Source organism: Ipomoea triloba, chromosome 14, assembly GCF_003576645.1.
Source record: "Ipomoea triloba cultivar NCNSP0323 chromosome 14, ASM357664v1".
Classification (NCBI taxonomy): domain Eukaryota; kingdom Viridiplantae; phylum Streptophyta; class Magnoliopsida; order Solanales; family Convolvulaceae; genus Ipomoea; species Ipomoea triloba.
In genome coordinates this window covers 2,034,411-2,054,598 of record NC_044929.1, presented here as the reverse complement: position 1 = coordinate 2,054,598, position 20,188 = coordinate 2,034,411, and the positions used below count along the sequence as shown (strand labels likewise).

Sequence of the window (20,188 nt, the reverse complement as noted above, 5' to 3'; positions counted from 1 at the left end):
AAACTCTGTTTTACCATTCAGAATGTTGAACGAATAGTCACCATTCGGACTTGACTATTCGGTCGAGTAGTTACCATTCGAACGTGACTGTTCGGTTTGATCGAACAGTTGTCTACTTGTATGTAACCTTCAGGCAGCTATTCGTGGGTAATGCTCGAACTACTATTCGTGGATAATGCTCGAATTACTCTTCTGAGTACTGTTCTGGACAATGTAAATTCTGATCTGTAGGAATTAATTTTGAACTAATTCAAATTTAACTTCAGAGAATTAGCAGTCGTAACAACCATGCTGAATTCCATATTAGAGTTGTTATGGGGGTTACAAATACAATTTAATTCAGATGATTAATGTTATTAATTTCTTAATCTCCTATAAAAAATATTGTTGTTGGTAGATTGTTTGAGCTGTTAATTGTGAATTCTTAAAATATGAGTTTTCTCTCTTCCTCTCTAAATTCTTTTCTTACACGAAATTTCTGTCAATATTTTCTTAAAAAATGAATTGAAGTGCTCGCATGTTGTTCTTGTCGCCGGACTTTTTTGTTTGGCTGCTCAAACATTTAGTTGTATCCGTTTTATTTTGAGAGACTGACGCTAAAATGCTATTACCACCCTCGGAAGGTAGGGAATTGGTTTTAACGAAAGTGTGAGGTATACACGACTTAGATATTCTATTTTCTTCTCATTTGGTTTAAATCTCATATTTTAAAACCATTTCTTCGTATTTAATTTTTTTATATAAATAAATTTTGATTTCATACCAAAACTTTGATTGAAATTTATTATTAAAGCAAATTATTATTTTTTGGTTTGCCCAAAGATATCTTCCCAGTCGACAGCTAGAAGACTAACCCTCCTCCCATCTGTCCGCAGAAGGAGTGGAAGGAACCGGACCGAAAAGCAGAAAGCAGAAGAAAACACAGGTGAAATGTTCACGAAGTAGCGGGAATCACGGCTTTAATGTTCACAACGTACCAGTAGCAATCAATTCCTATCCCATTCTCAATATCACATAAAAGGACAAGCTGGACCGAAAGCAAATGCTAAATTGAGGGATCATTAGGTCATTTCAATTCAAAACACTAAATTTTATATAAAAAGAATATTCTCAAAATATGCGTAAATTTTAATTTTAGTCTTGTGACTATTGAAGTATTGGTAATTGTAATTCACAATTTTTAAAAATGTTAATTTAGTACCTTAACTATTTAATTTTTATCAATTTTAGTCACTTCGGTCAAATCTCATCGAAAAAACTTAATCAACTTGAAATTGTACCGTGGGTCTTGAATTCAAGTTAAGATCTATAGTTCTACTTGTTTTAATAAAACAAACAAATCATTAATTAATGTTGAGTTTCGAAAGAATAAAAACAAATTAAAGTGAGAAAATAAAACGAGGAACACAACAATTGTTTACGCAATTCAGAGCTAAACTCCTACATCTGCAGGGTAACTCACGTCAATCCAATCCACAAGATGTTCACCAGGATTATAAGAAGTTTTGATTACAAAGGTCTCATCCACATAAACCAACATTAATCTTCAAAACATCTATTTGGGAGAAGTATGTGCATGCCAATGTTCTTCAGGCTTCAACACTACTGAACCAACTTCATGCTTACCGACTTGACAGGATCATCATTTTAATACCACAAAATATACTTGATAAACTAATTAATAGAAAAAATAATTCTTAGAATAAAGCTAATGAAATCCGCAATTGACAATGATAGAAATCTACCCTTTTTATGCTAAAAATAAAAATAAAATTAAATCTACCTATTTTATACTAAATATAGTGAAACTAACTTCCCATAATGATGCTGACCAGAAATCCTTGAATTAGCATTTCAGAGTGAATAGTAAAATTCTTAATATCTTTTCTTTGATGCATAAATTCACAATATCAATTCATCTGTCAAGGATCCGTAAGGATCAGAGTTCCTATCATGAAAACACCCATTCTCCCTATTCGGACCAGACTTAAAAAGACGAATTTGCCCCTTATATTAAACATTAATTGGTTGATTAAGTTTTTCCGGTAAGATTTGGTCGGAATGACCAAAATTGATAAAAATTGAATAGTTAAGGTACTAAATTAATAGTTTTAGAAGTCGTGGATTGCAATTAACAAGACCCTAATAGTTACATGACAAAATTGAAATTTAATCTCAAAACATTATCAGCATATTCTTACACCAAATTTTAATCATCTCCAACCTATTACATCAAATTCTATTTCTACACAAAAATAAGTTGTTTTCTCATAAATTAAAACTTTAATTTTTTAATGCAAATAATATTTTTTATTCCCAATAATATAACATATAACAACTATTACATTTAATTTTTAAAATTACCATATCGTTCCCACATATGCTTAATCAATGCATTACGAAGTGTATAATGCGCTTCTTTGTCTTTTATGAAGTGAAATTTATGTTTTATGTACTTTAGTTTTTAATTAATCTATATATAATAAGCTAGCTAGGGAAGGCGTGTTCATTGTTGATTGTAGAGAGTGGGTCGATTCCACCCCTCTTTTTATTTCCGATGTAATCCTGATGGATATTTCTAATCAAGTAATGCATGTTTGTTTTCAAAAAAAGAAAATGACGTTCATCTACAGTGCAGCGCCATATAGACAAACACCAAAATGGCGTATGATTTGGCGCTTTCATCGGAGACGATTTTTTGTCAAATATTCCACCATTTTGGCGTTTACCGTCTTCGTTGGAAACATCGTTATTTTATGAATTATGGTCACATAGTTGAAACATAAATAAAAAGTACAATATTTATCTATATTAAATATATTATTCAAATATTGAAAATATATCATTGTATATATTATTAAATAATTTACATTTAGTACATAAATAATATACTTCTAGTATATTAAAAAATGCACATTATATTCATGATATTCATAGAAAAATTTGCCCAAATTGACCATTCATCTAATCATGACTCAATTAATTGCCATGGTGTGTAATTGTGTAAATGTTAATTTATTGTGTAAAGACAAATTAAAGAATGTTATTTTTTCTTCATAAACTTAACTTAAATGTGTGCAACCTAATTTGCTAATAACAATATTTGTATTTATTTATTATCCATATTTATTAACCTTTAATAAATTATTATTTTTAACTAATAAAATAAATCAATAAAATAATTTATTAAAGGTTAACCGTCACATGTTAGCGGTTAATTGGGAGGGCATGTCAATTTTAACCTAATTGCATAATTTAGGAAATCCATTATATATATATTTTTTTCTTCTGAGTTGATTAATTAGCTTACTTGATAGTTTAGTGGCTAATTTTAAACTTATTACTTTTACAAAAATATGATGTTGTCTACCCCACACTCATTAGGCAATTTATATGGTGAACCCTTGGTCCACAATACACTGTAGATCCTGGTCCAATATACATAATTTGACTTCATAAAGTACATAATTAATGTTGATAATACACACACACATAAACACGGTATAATGAACATGAATTAAACACTTAACATAAAGCACAAAATTCATGTTCATTATATCATGTTTATGTGTGTGTATTATTAACATGAATTCTATACCTTATGAATCAAATTTTATGTACTGAATCAGAGTCTACAGTAAACTATAAGAGAGGCTTTGTTCTTCAACTACTATAAAAAGGAGGTGAAGTTGCATAAAGCCCATATACAAAATCATATATTGTTCTTTCTTCTTCCCTCAACTATACAAAAAAGCCATGGCTAGCAACAACTTTTCTTTAATTTTCTCACTTCTCATCATCGGTGCCGTTCTCTGCTCCACTACTACAGTTGTCGTCGGCACTCCCCCTGGTCCTCGGGGTAAGCACTATTTAATCCCGTTTTAGATAGTTAAACCTGCCAATCAACCAAATACACCATATACAAGATGAAAGGAATAATATGTAATTTTTTGTAGGAGGTGCACCTTTTCCGCCTATTCATAATCCAGTAGGAACCTCGCCACAGCTCAACAAGGTGGCAGGCCGCCGTGGATTACTAAGTGGTATGCTTGTCAACAATCAACATCATATATATATATATATATATATATATATATATATATATATATATATATATTCAAATGTGGTCACGCCTTCCCGTGCGGTCGATGCGGTTTACACTACTCAATGTTAAGAAACGCACCACAATGAAAATGCATAAAACACCTCAGAACTCCCTGTTTCTAATTGTGCATTTCTGAACACTGTGTGGTGTATTTTTTCATACCTAGTGGTGTATTTTTTGTGATGTGTACCTAATCATGCATATTTTTGTGGTGTATTTCTTAACATTGAATGGTGCATTTCTTAACATTGAATTGTGTAAACCGCACCCGAAGACGCGGCTACACCTGAACTCTAATATATATATATATATATATATATATATATATATATATATAAAAGCTATCGCAACCTTTAATTTTAGCACAAATAATATATACTTTTATATAATTTTTTTCAGAGATTGTGATTAGTTCTTAATTTTCTTCTACCGACTTATTCTCATATGATCCAATACCTATATATATATATTTGTGTGTGTGTGTGCACGTGCGTATGTGTGTGTGTTTCAATAAATTTGTTATATTTACACTTATTATTTCCTAACATTTTTCTTAGTTTGTTCTTTTCCTGTCTTCCATTTTCCATTTTGTGCAACGCAGTTCCTGGTGCTAGCCCTAACACTGATTTACTTGCAAGCCCGTATAATAATCTAGTACAAGTGTCGACACCATCCTCCCTCAAGTCGCCAAACTCGCCAGCTCATGGATCACCAAAAGGCGGTATACCGACGCCACCCTCCCCCAAGTCACCAAACTCGCCAGCCCATGGATCACCAAAAGGCGGTATATATCTCAACAATTAATAAAAGCTACCTATATATATATATATATAGGGGCGCTCTATTGAGAATAGGTGACCAGGAGAGAAATAATAACGATCCAAAGCCCTCCACGTGTTCAGATCAACGAATCAGATGTAATTTAAAAAAAAAAAAAGACGCGTGACATTTTCGTAAATAATTCGAACTTTTGTGCGAGTAAATGTGTTATAAGTGCAAGTAGTTGGTGCACATTTGCAAGTAACAAGTGCAAGTAAAATCACTTACAAGGGCAAGTAATTTAGCTTGTTAACATTCGTGAACCTAGGTGCAACTAATTATACCATTAGGTACAACTAGTTATAACGTTAGGTGCACGTAGTATTGATGCTCAATGTACATTTTACTTGCACATGTAATACATTTTACATGCACCTGTGCTCCTATTTTCACTTACAATGCAATTAATTTACCCTGTTAACATTTATGCACTTAAGTGCACCTAGTTATAACCTCGTTAACATTTATGCACTTGTGAACCTAAATAAATTTGTTATATTTACACTTATTATTTCCAACATATTTCTTAATTTGATCTTTTACTGTCTTCCATTTTCCATTTTTGCAACGCAGTTCCTGGTGCTAGCCCAAACACTAATTCACTTGCAAGCCCGTATAATAATCTAGTAGAAGTTCCGGCGACACCCTCCAAGTCGCCAGTCCATGGATCACCAAAAGGCGGTATATATCTCAACAATTAATATCTCATTTAATTAATAAATGTTTTGAATATTACGGACTCTATTATAATTCAATATATATTTATAACCGTTAATATAGCCTCCACTGAGGTTCGAACTCCTATATAAGGGAGCAACTTGGTGCCACTGGATCTCATTCCCTAATAAAATAAGAGTTCCATTCCCTTCCTCTTCAACTGCTTCCCCAACCATTAATAATCATTCTCGCCCGTAAGGCAGCCCAAGTGGTAAGAGAGTTACACCTGCGGCCAAGAGGTCGTGGGTTTGAACCTCAAGCCCTTGGGTTTGAACCGGTCAGCTATGGGTAACCTAAGCTGGTTTACCTTCTTGTGGTCCTATGCTGGCTAGGTTCACAGGGCGAGGGTTTACTTACTACTCACACAGTCAGGAGTGGGGTTTACCCCGTTAACCCTGGGAACCAAACGCACCCTTAATTTATATAGAAAAAAGTAATTAAATTAAGAGTTTTAGAGGTTGTAATTACTATATTCAAACTTGGAATTTCTAATTCATTGATTCACTTGTGCAGCACCACCTCGCGCTTGAGCGGCGCCACAAAAGATAAGTAGAGAAGCAGTAAATAAATAAGCAGCCCTTTAATTTGCAGACTACTTCACAGCTGGAAGGATTTACTACTAATCATTATGAAATATTTCCAGTTCATCCATCTATCTGCACTCAGTGTATATATAATAAATGTATGCATATGCATGTGGTGTTGTACTTTGGGGAAAAGAAAACAAATGTAATCCTACGTGTGTAATTTGATTATATTAATGAAAAAAAAATGATGGGGTTGCTTTCAATTATTGATGAGGAACTTGAGCTCATAATGTTAGCAATAATATGTTGCCCAACATTGAACCAAAGAGAACATAATCGGGGTGTTTGATAAATACCCCGTAGCTGATAGCAGTTAGCTGATTGGGTTAGTAGGTTTAATTAGTTAATAACATTAGTTGATTGTAAAAAGTTGTTTGGAGTAATAAGATGTTACAAAAAACTAATTTAATCAGTTTAACCAAGTCAAACAGCTATTAGTGATCAAATAAGCCAAAATTAGATGATAAACTAAGGGTGTGTTTGGTTCGCACATGGGAATCGAAATCGGAATGGGTATCAAATACTTGGTAAGGGTAATGGGTTTTGGTGAAAGTATTTAGCATGTTTGGTAGTTGGGTGGAATGAGAATGATTATTAATAGTTGGGGAAGAAATGAGGAAGGGAAATGAAGCCCATATTTAATAAGGGTATGAGTTTTCTCATTAATGAGGTATTCCAAATCTATAGTAACATTCTCAAAACCTATCAACCAAACACTAGCAATCACTTTCATACACATTCCTTATGCCTAAACCCACCAACCAAACACACCCTAGTTATGTTATCAAATAGGACATGTTCGATTTTATCAATCACTTTTGAGTTCAGAAATGCACATATTAAGACAATAGATGATTGGAGTATTGTTCACTAGAAAACCAATTTATATAATTAATTACTAAAATTCTAATATTTTAAACCTTATTTAAAAAAAAAAAACATTATTGATTTATATTTTTACCAATGTTAAAAATTTGACGGAGGACAAACAAAAATTTGATAAACTAAGCATGTGATGTAGTCATTTTAATTAATAGTTGAGGACCATGGTTGGCAGTGTCATAATACTCTCAAATTACCATTAGCGGTATTAATTCAATAATTTGTGTTACATAACCCAATGGGGTAGCTCAAGTGGCAAGTGAGCTCTCTTTGTGGGGAAGAATTCCGAGAGAACCTGGATTTGATTCCTACAAGTGACGATTCCCGTTGGGCATTGAATAAATTATCAAAGGAACAGAGTAGATGAGAGGATTTGAGTTATTCATTGTGTGTGTGGAATGACCCTTTCTTTCTCCTGAAAGGTTTGGACCTTTATATAGGTGTAGACACCAACCTTTCAATAACCTTGACACCAACCTTTCAAGAATAAAATATTTTTCAAGGGTCATTTGATCTTGACCCGATAGAAGAACATATAGGGAAGTATACCAATAACTCCTATCAATACTATTTAAAAATAAATTTTACAAAATATTTTACGTTAAGGCCCAAACTTTGAGAAAAAAATAACCATGCTTTATATTTAATCTAGCCCATTGTAATAATATGGACTATTCTGATATTAAACTATAACCCAATACTAATTTGGGCCAAATATGATCTGACCAATTAACCCAAATCCAACCTAGTTGTTATGCCGTGGACCGTCCAGTACGACGCCGTTTCACAAATTTTTTAAAAATAAAAAATAATAAAAAATTAACGGCGTTAACGGCTCCTCATCGCAACAGAACACAAACTCTACCTTCACAGACCCTATACTCCATATTTACAATTTGAAAACTCCACATTCACACATTACATGGTTATATATTTAGTAACTATTTTACCACTATTATGCATTTACACATTCAAAACTCTATATTCACATGTCCTATACTCCATGTTCACAACTTGGGAACTCCACATTCACACATTGCAGGGCTACAGGTTGCTAGAACTCTGTTAACTCTACTACAAACTCACACATTCATAACTCTACATTCACAAATTCTATATTCCATATTCACAATTTGAAACATCCACATTCACACATTTCATGGCAGCTAGAACTCTCTGTTAACTTTACTACAGATTCACACATTCATAACTCTACATTCACAAATTCTATACTCCATATTCAAAATTTGAAACCTTCACATTCACACATTTCAGGGCTATATGTTTAGTAATTTAAAAATAAAAATAAAAAATAGTGAAACGGCGTCGTATTGAACCCAGGTCTACCTTACAAGGTGGACCTGGGTCCACGGCATAATTTGTCAATCCAACCACCCCGTCCTATAAATGCTATAACTCACCCGTTTCATTTAGATATGTGCAAATTTTGTGCAACTCAATACTGTTATTTTAAAGATTAAAAGTATTTTAGCAGAAATTGTTCGTTCTTGGTTTTGAAGTGTTCTTCATTGGTTCGATTTTTACGGTATTTTAGGCCAAAATGCCAACTTAGAAGAGAGATAGTGAGGAGAGAGAATGTGCTGTACCTCCTGCAAATATGAAATTTTTTTTTTCATTTTCTCTTTCTTAATCATACATGTAAAATCTCCTCAAAAACTTAAAGTATTGTGTATGACCTCAGTTGTTATACCATGGACCATGATCATGATTGATACTGTAGTTGTACTGAACTGATACTGCAGCTGTATTGAAAGAGAACTGCAGTTGCGCGGAACGAATATCGTTTCATCCGTCAGTTTTCATTAATAAAACAACGTCGTTTTGATTGCGCAGTTAATAATCCATTGTGGATCGCGGTACACGGTATAATTTGCAGTATGGCCTTATTTTACTGTGTTATGTTATTCTGAAATTGGAGCCAAACATCATCTGTATGGCCTTATTTTACTGTGTTATCTTATTCTGAAATTGGAGCCAAACATCATCTGTTAACATGCTTTTACTATGAAAAATAGGGTCAAATACTTGAATCAGAAAATCCTTTGGCTTGAATCTTTTTGGGGACATTAAAAAAAATTTCTAGATACATTAAAAAATTTTTGGCTTGAATATTTTTGGGGATAAAAAGATTTCACTACCCTTACAATAGAGAAAAATTACAATAAATTCAACATCAAACCTTAAACCATCCAATAAACAATGAAAATAGAAAGACATGGGAATCATTGCACTAGCTTAACCCATCCAAATTCTAGTTCTTCATCCCGGCCATGAAATTTAGAAACTCTGAGAAGTCAATGGTTCCATTGCCATCAGCATCCACTTCATTTATCATATCCTGTAGATCAGCTTCACTGGGATTCTCTCCCAATGACCTCATCATAGTCCCAAGTTCTTTTCTAGTGATGCAACCATCGCCGTCCTTGTCGAATAGGCTGAAGGCCGCCTTGAACTCGGCCATCTGATCATCCGTCATGCCTGTACAGAAAAAGATATATTTCTGAAAAATGAGTCATTTTTTTAAATTGTAACATTTTCCAGGTTTGTAAGTGGATACCTTGATATTTGATTTGTATTGCTTCCCAAGCTTCTTTTGAGTTGTTTGCATTAAGAGTGCAGCGACGAACTGATTGGTCAACTCCCAGCAGGATAATCATCATAGCCAGGGCGTCCTTCTTCTTCCCATCTTTTTTAAAAGCCTTAGCTTTGTAACCATTTTCCACCAAGTCCCAAAGATCATGGGATATAAGCAAAGCCCTCATCATATTGCGCCAGATTTCATAGTCACTCCCATCAAACACAGGAAACGATCCTGGGCCCATCATAGAACTTTTGTTTCCCACGTTTACACAAATAAACAAACAGGTTAGTATTGTCTGCACGAACTTAACTCACTAATTTAATAATAGTCAGTATATAGAGAAGAGATCAAGATTCAGAATTTGACAATCATAATGTGGAGATTATGCCAAAAATAGACAGATTGCTTGTGAGCAAGGGACATTTGCCCTGTCAGCTGATGCACGGATCTAAACACATTTACATTTGGTCCACTGAGCCACAGATATGTATTATAAGTCAATTTTGATTTATTTGACCATTAAAAAAATGTAACAACTCTGCTCGAGCCGGACGCGGATTGTTAATCACGCATGATTGTGGCGCTTTTCCTCCCACTCAGTTGGGTCTCACAATCTACCAAAAACCCCATTTTGTAGGAAGACATTGACTTCTCTCTTTCATGTTAACAATTTTTTTCTCAACAACTGTGAATAATCTTCTATTGGGGAAGTCCTAATTGCTTTATTGCTCCAAACACTAAAATTCAAAAAGCGGCTCAAAACAATTTTTTTTTACCAACTTCTTAAAAAAGTCTTGTTTTACATGTAATCAGCTATAGCTAACAACTAATTAATCAAATATCTTTCTACAATCAGCTACTACTATCAACCAGTCAAACCCATTAACTCAATAAGCCAAACACTCCACAGAATGACTAAATTATTATGATTTACATCTTTCTAAATGTTTTGTTATGACTGGGGCATGGGGAAGAAGTATTGGAAACATTAACAGCATTTGCATTGCATAAAGAAAATCACATATCTGATCGATCTCCGATCCAATTTGGCAACAAATTAAATGAAAGGATGAGAGAGTTAACCTAATTGCGGCAAGTGCTTTCGCTGCTTCTGCATTTCCGTTCTGTGCCTTCTTTTCTATAATGTCTGCAATTATTTTCCCAATACTTGCTACAGAACTCGCTGCTCCTAAAAGGCTCACAATGGCCGTGCCCGGATCCGCCATGTCTGAGATATCAGAGAAGCTAAGCAGGACGACCAAGGAAAGGTATAATTTCTTTAGTTTCTTACTCAATAATGTCAACTAAACAAATAATGTGTACATTTTCAACCCAGAAGATTTCAATATATATATATATATATATATAAATTCAAGTAGGATAGAAAACTCAACCTTATCTCTTATGATAAACAGCCACGGGACCCACCATGTGTATGGGAGCGCCAATGGTTTTTGACTGAAAGGGGGAATCTTTGGATATAAAAGGAAAGGAAGGAGCTAGGAAGCATGCATGAGGGTGAAGGACAAAGGACTAAAGGACAGGTGAATCTAATTTTAATTTGCCTTAGTTATTTTTGCCACCGCCGTTTGTGACAGGAATAACTTCGTCTTTTTAAGCTGGTCTCATATGCTTTACCCTTTCTTCGCATCTGTTTGTGACGAGACCAGCGTAAAAAGACAAAATTATCCCTGCCACAGACGGCCATTAGACGGAAAACTTAACGCTGGACCAAATGTGGAACACTTTTAATAAATGTGGTTTCAATGTGACAAAAATAACAAAAGCAGACCAAAATTAAAAATGCGCCAATAACAGTAGGACCAAAAATGAAATTCGTTCTTTCCTTAAATTTAAAACTATATTTCTTAGAAGATTCTATTATCAAGTGGGAAAGAAAACGATAACCTCGGGACCCCATGTCTTTGGGATTGTCAATGGTTTTTCATTTTTGATTGAAATGAAAGTTTTTGGAAGTTATGGAGAAACAGGAAGGGGGAAAGAAGAAAGGTAGAAGGAGCCAGGAATGTCCATGGACTTCAGAGCACTGTTCATCTCACAGCAGTGGTCAATATAGGCTATTCTATGTAATGTAAAGACATGCATAAAATTATATTGAAGAGTTCTTCATTTTCTTTTGTTATATTATTTTTTTTTTGGAGTTATCGTAACTCGAATACAAATTGAAGAAAAAAGTATGCTCGAAAGGTTTCTTCCGTTGCGTACTAAATTTTTGTACATAACAGACTATATATACTTTTAACATAGTAAACATAGAGAAGGAAAAAAAAAAATTAATTGGACATACTTCAAACCGTCTCATGGATCTTTATCTGTGAGATGGGACACTATGAAAATGTAATACTTATACTGAAAAATATAATATTAATTAAGAATAAAATATTTATTACTTATAACAGAAAATATAATACTTTTGAGAAAAAATGTAATATAAATCATGTACCTTAAACAAATTAATACTCTCCAATTGTGTCTTATATTATGAATTTCTGTGTCTTTTATGTTTCCTTTAGGTGCTATATTATCTATTGTGCACACGGTTTCCCACCATTGCAGAATCAAGAAATTTCTTAGTCATTGATTATTTATATATTGATAATAACGATAATTAATATAATGAACCAGTTGTGTTTTCATTTTCAAATGTTTTGACTCTCTGTTCATAATTGCTCGAACCCACCCCTTTTATATGGAGGTGCAATTGGGTGCTACTAGACCGAAAGGTCATTGACATAAATTGTGTTTCTAAGTTTTGAAAAATTGTGATTATAATATAGGATCATCACAAATTGTGAAGTTTTAAAAGATAAATTGTGAAATTTAGTAGGTAAATTGTAAACATTTAGACTTTAGTCCACGAATTCAGGGCCGGTCCAAACATTTTGGAGGCCCTGGGCGAAATTAAAAAAATGGGCCCTATATGAAAAAACTAAAATTTAAATTTAATAATACTGAAAAATAATAATATCAAATAACATGAAATACGATTAGAAAATTTTCAACATTTTTTAAATACAAAGTAATCATGACAAAAAATTTCTACGTGCTTTAGTCGATGCAAAGTCATCGATAATTGCATCAAAATTAACAATGTCTAGCATATCCTTCTTAATACATAAAATCGTCAAACCATTCAATCTTTCTTGACATTGAAGATCTCAAGTAGGTTTTACGATTTTTTGTTCTTTTGTTCTTTCACTTTCTATCCCTATTAATAGAATAGATTAGATAGAACTCAATAACTCAGGGTAATTATAATTTAATATATATATATATATATATATATATATATATATATATATATATATATATTCTAGAATTACAGAAATCACAAAATCCATTATTCCATTACATATTTGCCCTAAATCCCTAATGCCTTATAGGTGTGTTGAGTTGCCTGTGTGCAGTGTTACAGAGAAAATAAAGACAGAACAAATTATAAATAGAATAAAACTTACAAGTTACAACCGACAATGGGGCCCAAACCGGGAAACAAAAGAACAATCGTTGATCATCGACAAAGATTCGAGGATGAATCAAATTGGGAAAAAATTTTATTGAAGAAGACAAATGGGTTAGTCAGTTGGGAAAATTTTTATTAAAGAAGACGAATGGGAAAAATTTTATTAAAGAAGAAGAATGGGTTAGCCGGTTAGGGGGTCGATTCTAATAGATAATTAGGTGTCCCCGTGTCGATTCTATTTCTAAATTTATTTAATTAAGCGTCGATTCCAGCTTCCTGCAGTCCCATCTATTCTAATTTTTGTTTTCTAATTTAATTATAACACTAATTTTTTGTTTTCTAATATAAAACTATAACACTAATTATAACACTATAATATATATATATGTATGCATATACTATACATATCTATAGATGGGCCCCTTCTAGCATGGGGCCCTGGGCGGTCGCCCATCCCGCCCGTGCTCAGGACCGGCCGTGGACCACGATATTGCAAGGTGAAGCGGGTTCACAGAATAATTTGTCATTGAAAACTTGTTTGGGTGTTTCTTTCTTCCCAAACTTTACCTAAGTGACTAGTTGAGTTGCTCATGCGCGATTGTGGATTGTTTGGGTGTTTCTTATTGAGAGACTTCGCGTTTATTAGGAAAAAACAATTCTACAACAAATCTTTTGTATATATGGAAAGCCCACACAAATTATGAGGAAAATTCCTAGTAAAACACAATAAAAGAATTGTCCAAGATTATCTACATCCATTTCAATTTTTCAAATTTGTCAGGCTTGTAATCGATGTATATACGGATCGGATCGGAGCATTTGTTTCCCGGTCCATTAATTCTAGCCTTCAGTCTGTCCTTCCTCCTGAAAAGATATTCCCAATTATATTAAAGCAGGTATATATTGTACGTTCCAAATTAAAAATACATTTATACCTGTCCTTCAATTCGTCCTTCTCCGATCCCATCCCTCAGAAATGGCGGAGCCGGTGACGACGTTGGCCGTTATTTCGGCCGTTTCGGGAGTTACGAGTGCTCTAGTGGCATTAGTACAACTTGCCGATATCGTAGAAACGAAGCTACAGAAGAGAAAGGAACGAAAATCAGAAGCAGAGGTAGCACGAGTACTTGCCGAAGTTAGGTAATTAACCACCAAACTCCCTAACCTCATCCTTTATTAATTTGTTGTCATTATATTCAGAGATGAAATTATATTATATTGGCCCTATTTGATAAATGACCGTTAGCTGATTGGGTTAGAGGGTATAATTAATTGATAATATTAGCTGATTGTAGAAAAGTGTTAGGTAAATTAGCTGTTAACGTACCGATAGCTGTTTGGTATAATTTCTTTTCTAAAAAACCTAATTGAAAATGTTATTTTGGGTAGCCTTTTGAAATTTAGTATTTTGAAGTTATAAGAAGCTTATTAACCAAACACTTATATTGACTTTTTAACCAGTCAAATAACTAAATGCCAAAGATACAGCACAACTATCAAACTAATAATACATATTCAACAGGAGACAATACATAATAATAGAATGACCAAAACAAATCTGTAGACTTGATCAATGTGAGACATCCATAATATCAACTAGGCCAAAATTGGCTGATAGGCTAAGACCCTATTTGGTAAATAATCCTATCAATCAATTTTGGCTTATTTGACAACTATTAGTTGTTTAGTTAATAAGTTTTTTGTAACTCCAAAATACAAAAATTGAAAAGACTATCCAAAGCAGCCTTTTCAATTAACTTTTTGATAAAAGAAACTATACCAAACAGCTATCAGCTAACAGCTAATCTATCAAACAATTTTCTACAATCAACTAATGTTATCAACTAATCGTACCTTCTAACTCAATCAGCTAACAGCCATTTACCAAACACGGTCATTGCCAAATTCGAGATCCATTACTAACTAACCTCTTTGTTTGAATTGTGGAAACAAATAAAAATTAAAGTTCCATTACGGGCGGAAGATCGATTCCACAGTTTAGAGGGAGTGGGTATGAAAGCTGGCGCAAGACGATGAAGGCTTTTCTTAAATCCTGTGATCTCTGGGACTTTGTGGAAAAAGGGTACAAAGCTATGGCTTTTGTAAAGCATCGGAAGAAGGAGACCTGGGCAATGGTGATTATCGTGCTAGCACTTGACGACTCAGTTGGTCACTGCATGCTTCTTAATGCAAACACATCAAAACAACTTTGGGATGGATTACAAAACAAATATCAATAACGTAGTATATGTTACACTTAATTTGTTGCATTTTTAGACGAATGGGATTGGAGTTTATTAATAAGTTGGAGGGAAGATTGTTTGTATTGTATTTGGATATTGGGTATGTATGTACGTGTGTATGTGAATTGTTAATATCTTTATTATTTTAAATAAATAACATTTTTTATCCCTCACAATTAAAATCCTTTTGGTCTTTTTTCTTCAACATGTTTGGCTGTAATTTCAATTTGACATTTGTGTGTTTGAACATTAATTTTTGTATGAAGTATAAATATTTTGTTTTACTTTATATATTTTCAAATATACTTTCTTACTTTATATCTTATTAAAATATATTGGTTTCAATATTTTATATTTTAATATGTAAACAAACTTATTTAAATTTTATGAAGATGTCCTTTTTAGTTTTTTACATTTATCAGTTTATCAAAAAACTAATTTTATTGTTTTCAAAAAAAAAATAATTTTATCAAATATTTTTAAGCTTAACAGCTCTTCAGATTTCAACTACTAGCTTATAACTTTTCAGCTTTCAGCTACCTTTTAGTTATGCTTGCCAAACATAGCCTTAATGATAATTGGTACGTAGTCCAATGGCCATGGGAATGGTATTGGTACCTTTGTTGCATCTTCGTTATTCTTGCCATGGTGAGGAAAAGATGGATTGAGGTTAAGAGTCAAGAGTTGATGAGAAATTTCTGAATAATATTTTATCAGTGATGACTAAAAAGAAGTGGAAAAATATGGCAGTCGATAGCATCAACCAAAAGTCAAGAGTTTAGAAAAATCTATATATTTTTAGAAAATTTTCCATATAATTTTAAACAAGTTTGACATCTTGAACTTATTAATTAAAGAATCAAAGACCAAGAGTGCGTTACGTAAGGACATCAGCAATAGAATTGTTGCATGATAAACTAATAAAAAAATTTAAAACAAAAATGAATTGGGCGAAAACCTTAAGTTTGATGAATGGTTAATTGTTGTCTTTATTCAAATTATGCTTATCTAATCAAAATTATGTACAAGCTAATAATATTAGACCACATTTTAATTGAGGTATTTAAACTTGTACATCAATTAATTAAAGTAATATGAGCTATGTTATTTGCCTAATTGATTTAATTATTTGATATGATAAAGATTTATTCAAATCATATATTTTAATTTTAAATTTAAATTTTGTTGTGATAGGATCATGTACTTAGACAAAATGATAACTAAATACGTCTTTATATTATTTCAAATATTATGGTCTTCCAATACTTTCAGTCTTAGCTTTGACTAGCTCTACCAATGTAAGCTCTGATGATATTAATGCTCCGTTGATTTTATAGGCTCTATCAAAGACTAGGTATTTTTAGTTTTCTTTTTTAAACATCCCTTGGCGATTGTGCTGGAGATCAGAAAGACGAGAGAAATTTCTTTGCAATTGTCCTTTCGAAGAATTTACATAATCACAACTTGAGTTGATTTATTTTATTGTGATCTTTTACTAGTTAAATTAACATGTCAGAGTTTACTCAATACACACCTCATATAGTAGTTTTAGATTTCTCTAGTCAAAAAAAAAACTTCAATTATGACAATGATTATTTTTAATTCATTGATTTAGTTTGAGAGTACACCACGACATTAATTAAGTTCGGGAGTTAATTTTATCGAAGGGTGATTTTTGTGTAAAATATTTTAGTTTCATTGATTGTAGGTAATTTAATTAGTTGCCGTTTATAAAGTTTGTTAAATTATTATAATATCACATTTTGTCGTATTTGTAGTCATAGATTGTTTGGTTTATTAATATCACATGAGAACAATAGTTTAGGAAATAATCTTATTATTGATCCATCCATCCATTATATTGATGTTTGAAGAACATGAAGATATGTATCTGAATATGGATGATAAATGATAATATTCCTAGTGTGCCTAAAATACATATTAAACTTCAAGTACCTATTATTTTATAAACTAGTAAATTACCGGTGTGCGATGCATGGATAAAAATTTTTTATTATATATTTAGATAATAAATTAAAGATGAAATTATAAAAAATTCTAATATTTAAAAGTTTATATTTATTTGATTATAAAATTAGTGCAAAAAGTATTACTTAATTAATTGAATAGTATATGACTCATTTGTTTGCAATTATTTTGAAAAAAAATCAATTTCTAAAAGCCAAAATATCTACATCTCTATCGTGTTCTATAAATCCTGAAATCCATTCTTCCACATAAGGACAAAACTATCCATGACTTTTTAATCTCTCTGTTGCCTGGCATGCTTCAACAATGTTACTGGCAAGACTCTTCACTGAAGATCCTCAACCCGAAGCGACCGCACAACACTTTAGCATCCCACTCAACCAAACCTGTGTCCTTTCTCTCATGCGATCTAATTAGCCCCATACAATATTGCCAATCCTCAGGCAGTTTTTTTTTTTTGAAGACTCAGGCAGTTGTTATTTTATGTGTTCTATTTTCAATATTAGAATCAGTTAATCAAAATGTAATCACTGACGGAGCATTGGATTGGGATCGATATTGGAATTCAAATCAGATTATGAATCAAATCTATACCATTAATAAAAACAAAATCTTCATAGTTCATGCCCAAAACACTCCTATACTATTAAAGTTTGCGTAATATTGTAAGATATGGTAATACAATTCCTATGCGTAATCCATCAAATTTTCTTTCTCAATGTAAATACCTGTAGTAGCTAGTAATGAAGCATTATTCGATGGATTTAGAGTTTGCACTCCATCAACACCTATTAATATATACCGAGCAACTACTATTACTAAAAAATATAAATATAACATAATACATTAAATTATATGTAAATTTTGATTTATTTGTCATGTTAAATCGTTGCAATTAATGTTCATCAAAGTCCATTCAAAGAGAATAATGTTGCCACCAAAGGAACACCATTAAGTATTTAAATGCAATCACAAATGGTATATGTTATATTCAAATTATTTTATTTATCACCTAGCTAAAGTAATATTTTAATCTGATTTTATTTATTTAGTTATTGTTTTATTTTTACGTGTTAACGTGTTAATATTATTTTGTATTTATTTGTTTCTAGTTTTTTTTTGAAAATATTACAATTGCTAGCAACCCAAGTTTATATACATTGAACAGTGTAATTAGGCCCGTCACACCTTCGACTTTATGTTAATATGCATAACATGTCTTCACCGTCCAATGAACGTTCATTGAATATTCCAACTTTAACGTCTTCATCGCGTCAACCATTAGTTAATGTTACGAACGGTAATTTAGACTTGCCATTAGTTATTCCTAGCATGTGTTTACAACTATTTTCAAATTTTCATTACTAAAAAAAATAAATTTAAAAATTCATTATATATATTTTTTAAAGTGGATAGAGCATTGCATCCTCGGTGTAATCGTGCTTCGCAGTCAATTGTAAGAAATTCCGGTAGGACATCAACAAGAACAAATGTAAGGAATTTAAACACGGATTTCGAATAGGTCACGACCCAAAATAACAGATATGGTGAGTTTTTTTTAATACAAAAGATCTTTCTATTCATTTTTGTCATAGCATAATTAATATGCGTTAATTAATAAATATAGATTATTAGATGATGACAAGGAGTACATTGACGACATTACTAACTCGATTTGTGAAGGTTGCTTGCTACATTGCTCACTTCAAGTTCAATCAGTAGGTCAGAGGCGGTGTGGAATGCCGTTTAAGAATTTCTCGCCAATGATGCACAGTTTCAACGTCGGCATCTCATGCAGAATCCAAGTATATTGAGCTCCCATTTATTTATTCGACTTTAAATAAACTAATTTGTGTGTTTTTTTGGCTTTTCTAAGAGTTGGTGTTATCAGATTCGGATAAGAAACAATTCTCTCTTTTTCAATTTATCAACTATTTTTGATCTACAAATAAAATCTTGGAGTTTTTTTATTTTTAAATACACAATAGACGGATCATATACCCGGCCTAACACAGTAACACACCGTCGTTATATCGTGGATCATGGTCCAAAAACGGCGTCGTTTCTTTAAGTAAAGAAACGTGTCATCACATCTTAACGGAGCCCCGCAAATGAAACTACAGTTGATCTAAAATGAAATTGCCTCACATTTGTTTTTATATTATTATCAAATGAAACTGTTGTTGAATTGAAATGAAACTGTTGTTGAATTGAAATGAAACTGTAGTTGTGTTGAAATGAAACTGAATAAAAGTTTCACATATTTGAGTGTATATTGTCCAATAAAATATAGTTATATCGAAATGATACTGTAATTGTGTTATAATGAAATCATAGTGTATATAAAAAGAAACTAAATAATAATTTCACATATTTGAGTGTATAATGTCAAATGAAACTGTAGTTATATCGAAATGAAACTGTAATTATTTTGAAATGACACTGCAGTGTATTTAAAATGAAATTGAATATGTTATAGTGTATCTTTACTCATAACTGTGCGGATGGCCCGGACGGGTGCCGTTTCTTTTCATTAAAAGAACAGCACCGATTTCACCATGTTCCACGGTATAATTTGCGCAAGATCCTCCCAAAATGACAAAGAGAAAGACTTCTAAGTCAATGCAGACTAAGTCAGACGCCTAAACTTTCTCACCAACTTATCACGCTGTGCAAGCAGCCGGGTCACATTGATCGTGGAAATTTCTTGCCACCTTTTTTTTTTTTTTTTTTTTTTTTTTTTCAAAATTTTTGACAATT

General features: G+C 32.4%; 3 protein-coding genes across 4 annotated transcripts; 2 read left to right on the top strand and 1 right to left on the bottom strand.

Annotated features, from left to right (window-relative positions):
• The first annotated feature begins 3,697 nt into the window (after positions 1–3,697).
• LOC116004264 (nascent polypeptide-associated complex subunit alpha, muscle-specific form-like) lies at positions 3,698–6,431 on the top strand. 2 transcript variants are annotated; one of them, XM_031244239.1, is made up of 5 exons: positions 3,698–3,859; positions 3,957–4,043; positions 4,707–4,826; positions 5,498–5,605; positions 6,155–6,431. In XM_031244239.1, exons 1-5 carry the CDS (start codon positions 3,757–3,759, stop codon positions 6,169–6,171), a joined length of 435 nt encoding a protein of 144 aa, XP_031100099.1. In that variant the 5' UTR covers positions 3,698–3,756; the 3' UTR covers positions 6,172–6,431. The 2 variants fall into 2 exon arrangements, with proteins under 2 accessions (XP_031100099.1, XP_031100098.1); XM_031244238.1 differs by having other exon boundaries at positions 4,707–4,889.
• Positions 6,432–9,156: 2,725 nt separating this feature from the next.
• LOC116003764 (calmodulin-like protein 2) lies at positions 9,157–11,043 on the bottom strand. Its single transcript, XM_031243683.1, has 3 exons — positions 10,796–11,043; positions 9,689–9,960; positions 9,157–9,609 (listed from the first exon to the last, which is right to left on the bottom strand). The coding sequence occupies exons 1-3, from the start codon at positions 10,936–10,938 to the stop codon at positions 9,383–9,385; spliced, it is 642 nt and encodes a 213-aa protein (XP_031099543.1). The 5' UTR covers positions 10,939–11,043; the 3' UTR covers positions 9,157–9,382.
• A 2,972-nt stretch (positions 11,044–14,015) lies between these two features.
• LOC116005153 lies at positions 14,016–15,606 on the top strand. Its single transcript, XM_031245409.1, has 2 exons — positions 14,016–14,336; positions 15,163–15,606. Exons 1-2 carry the CDS (start codon positions 14,173–14,175, stop codon positions 15,434–15,436), a joined length of 438 nt encoding a protein of 145 aa, XP_031101269.1. The 5' UTR covers positions 14,016–14,172; the 3' UTR covers positions 15,437–15,606.
• Positions 15,607–20,188: the final 4,582 nt, after the last annotated feature.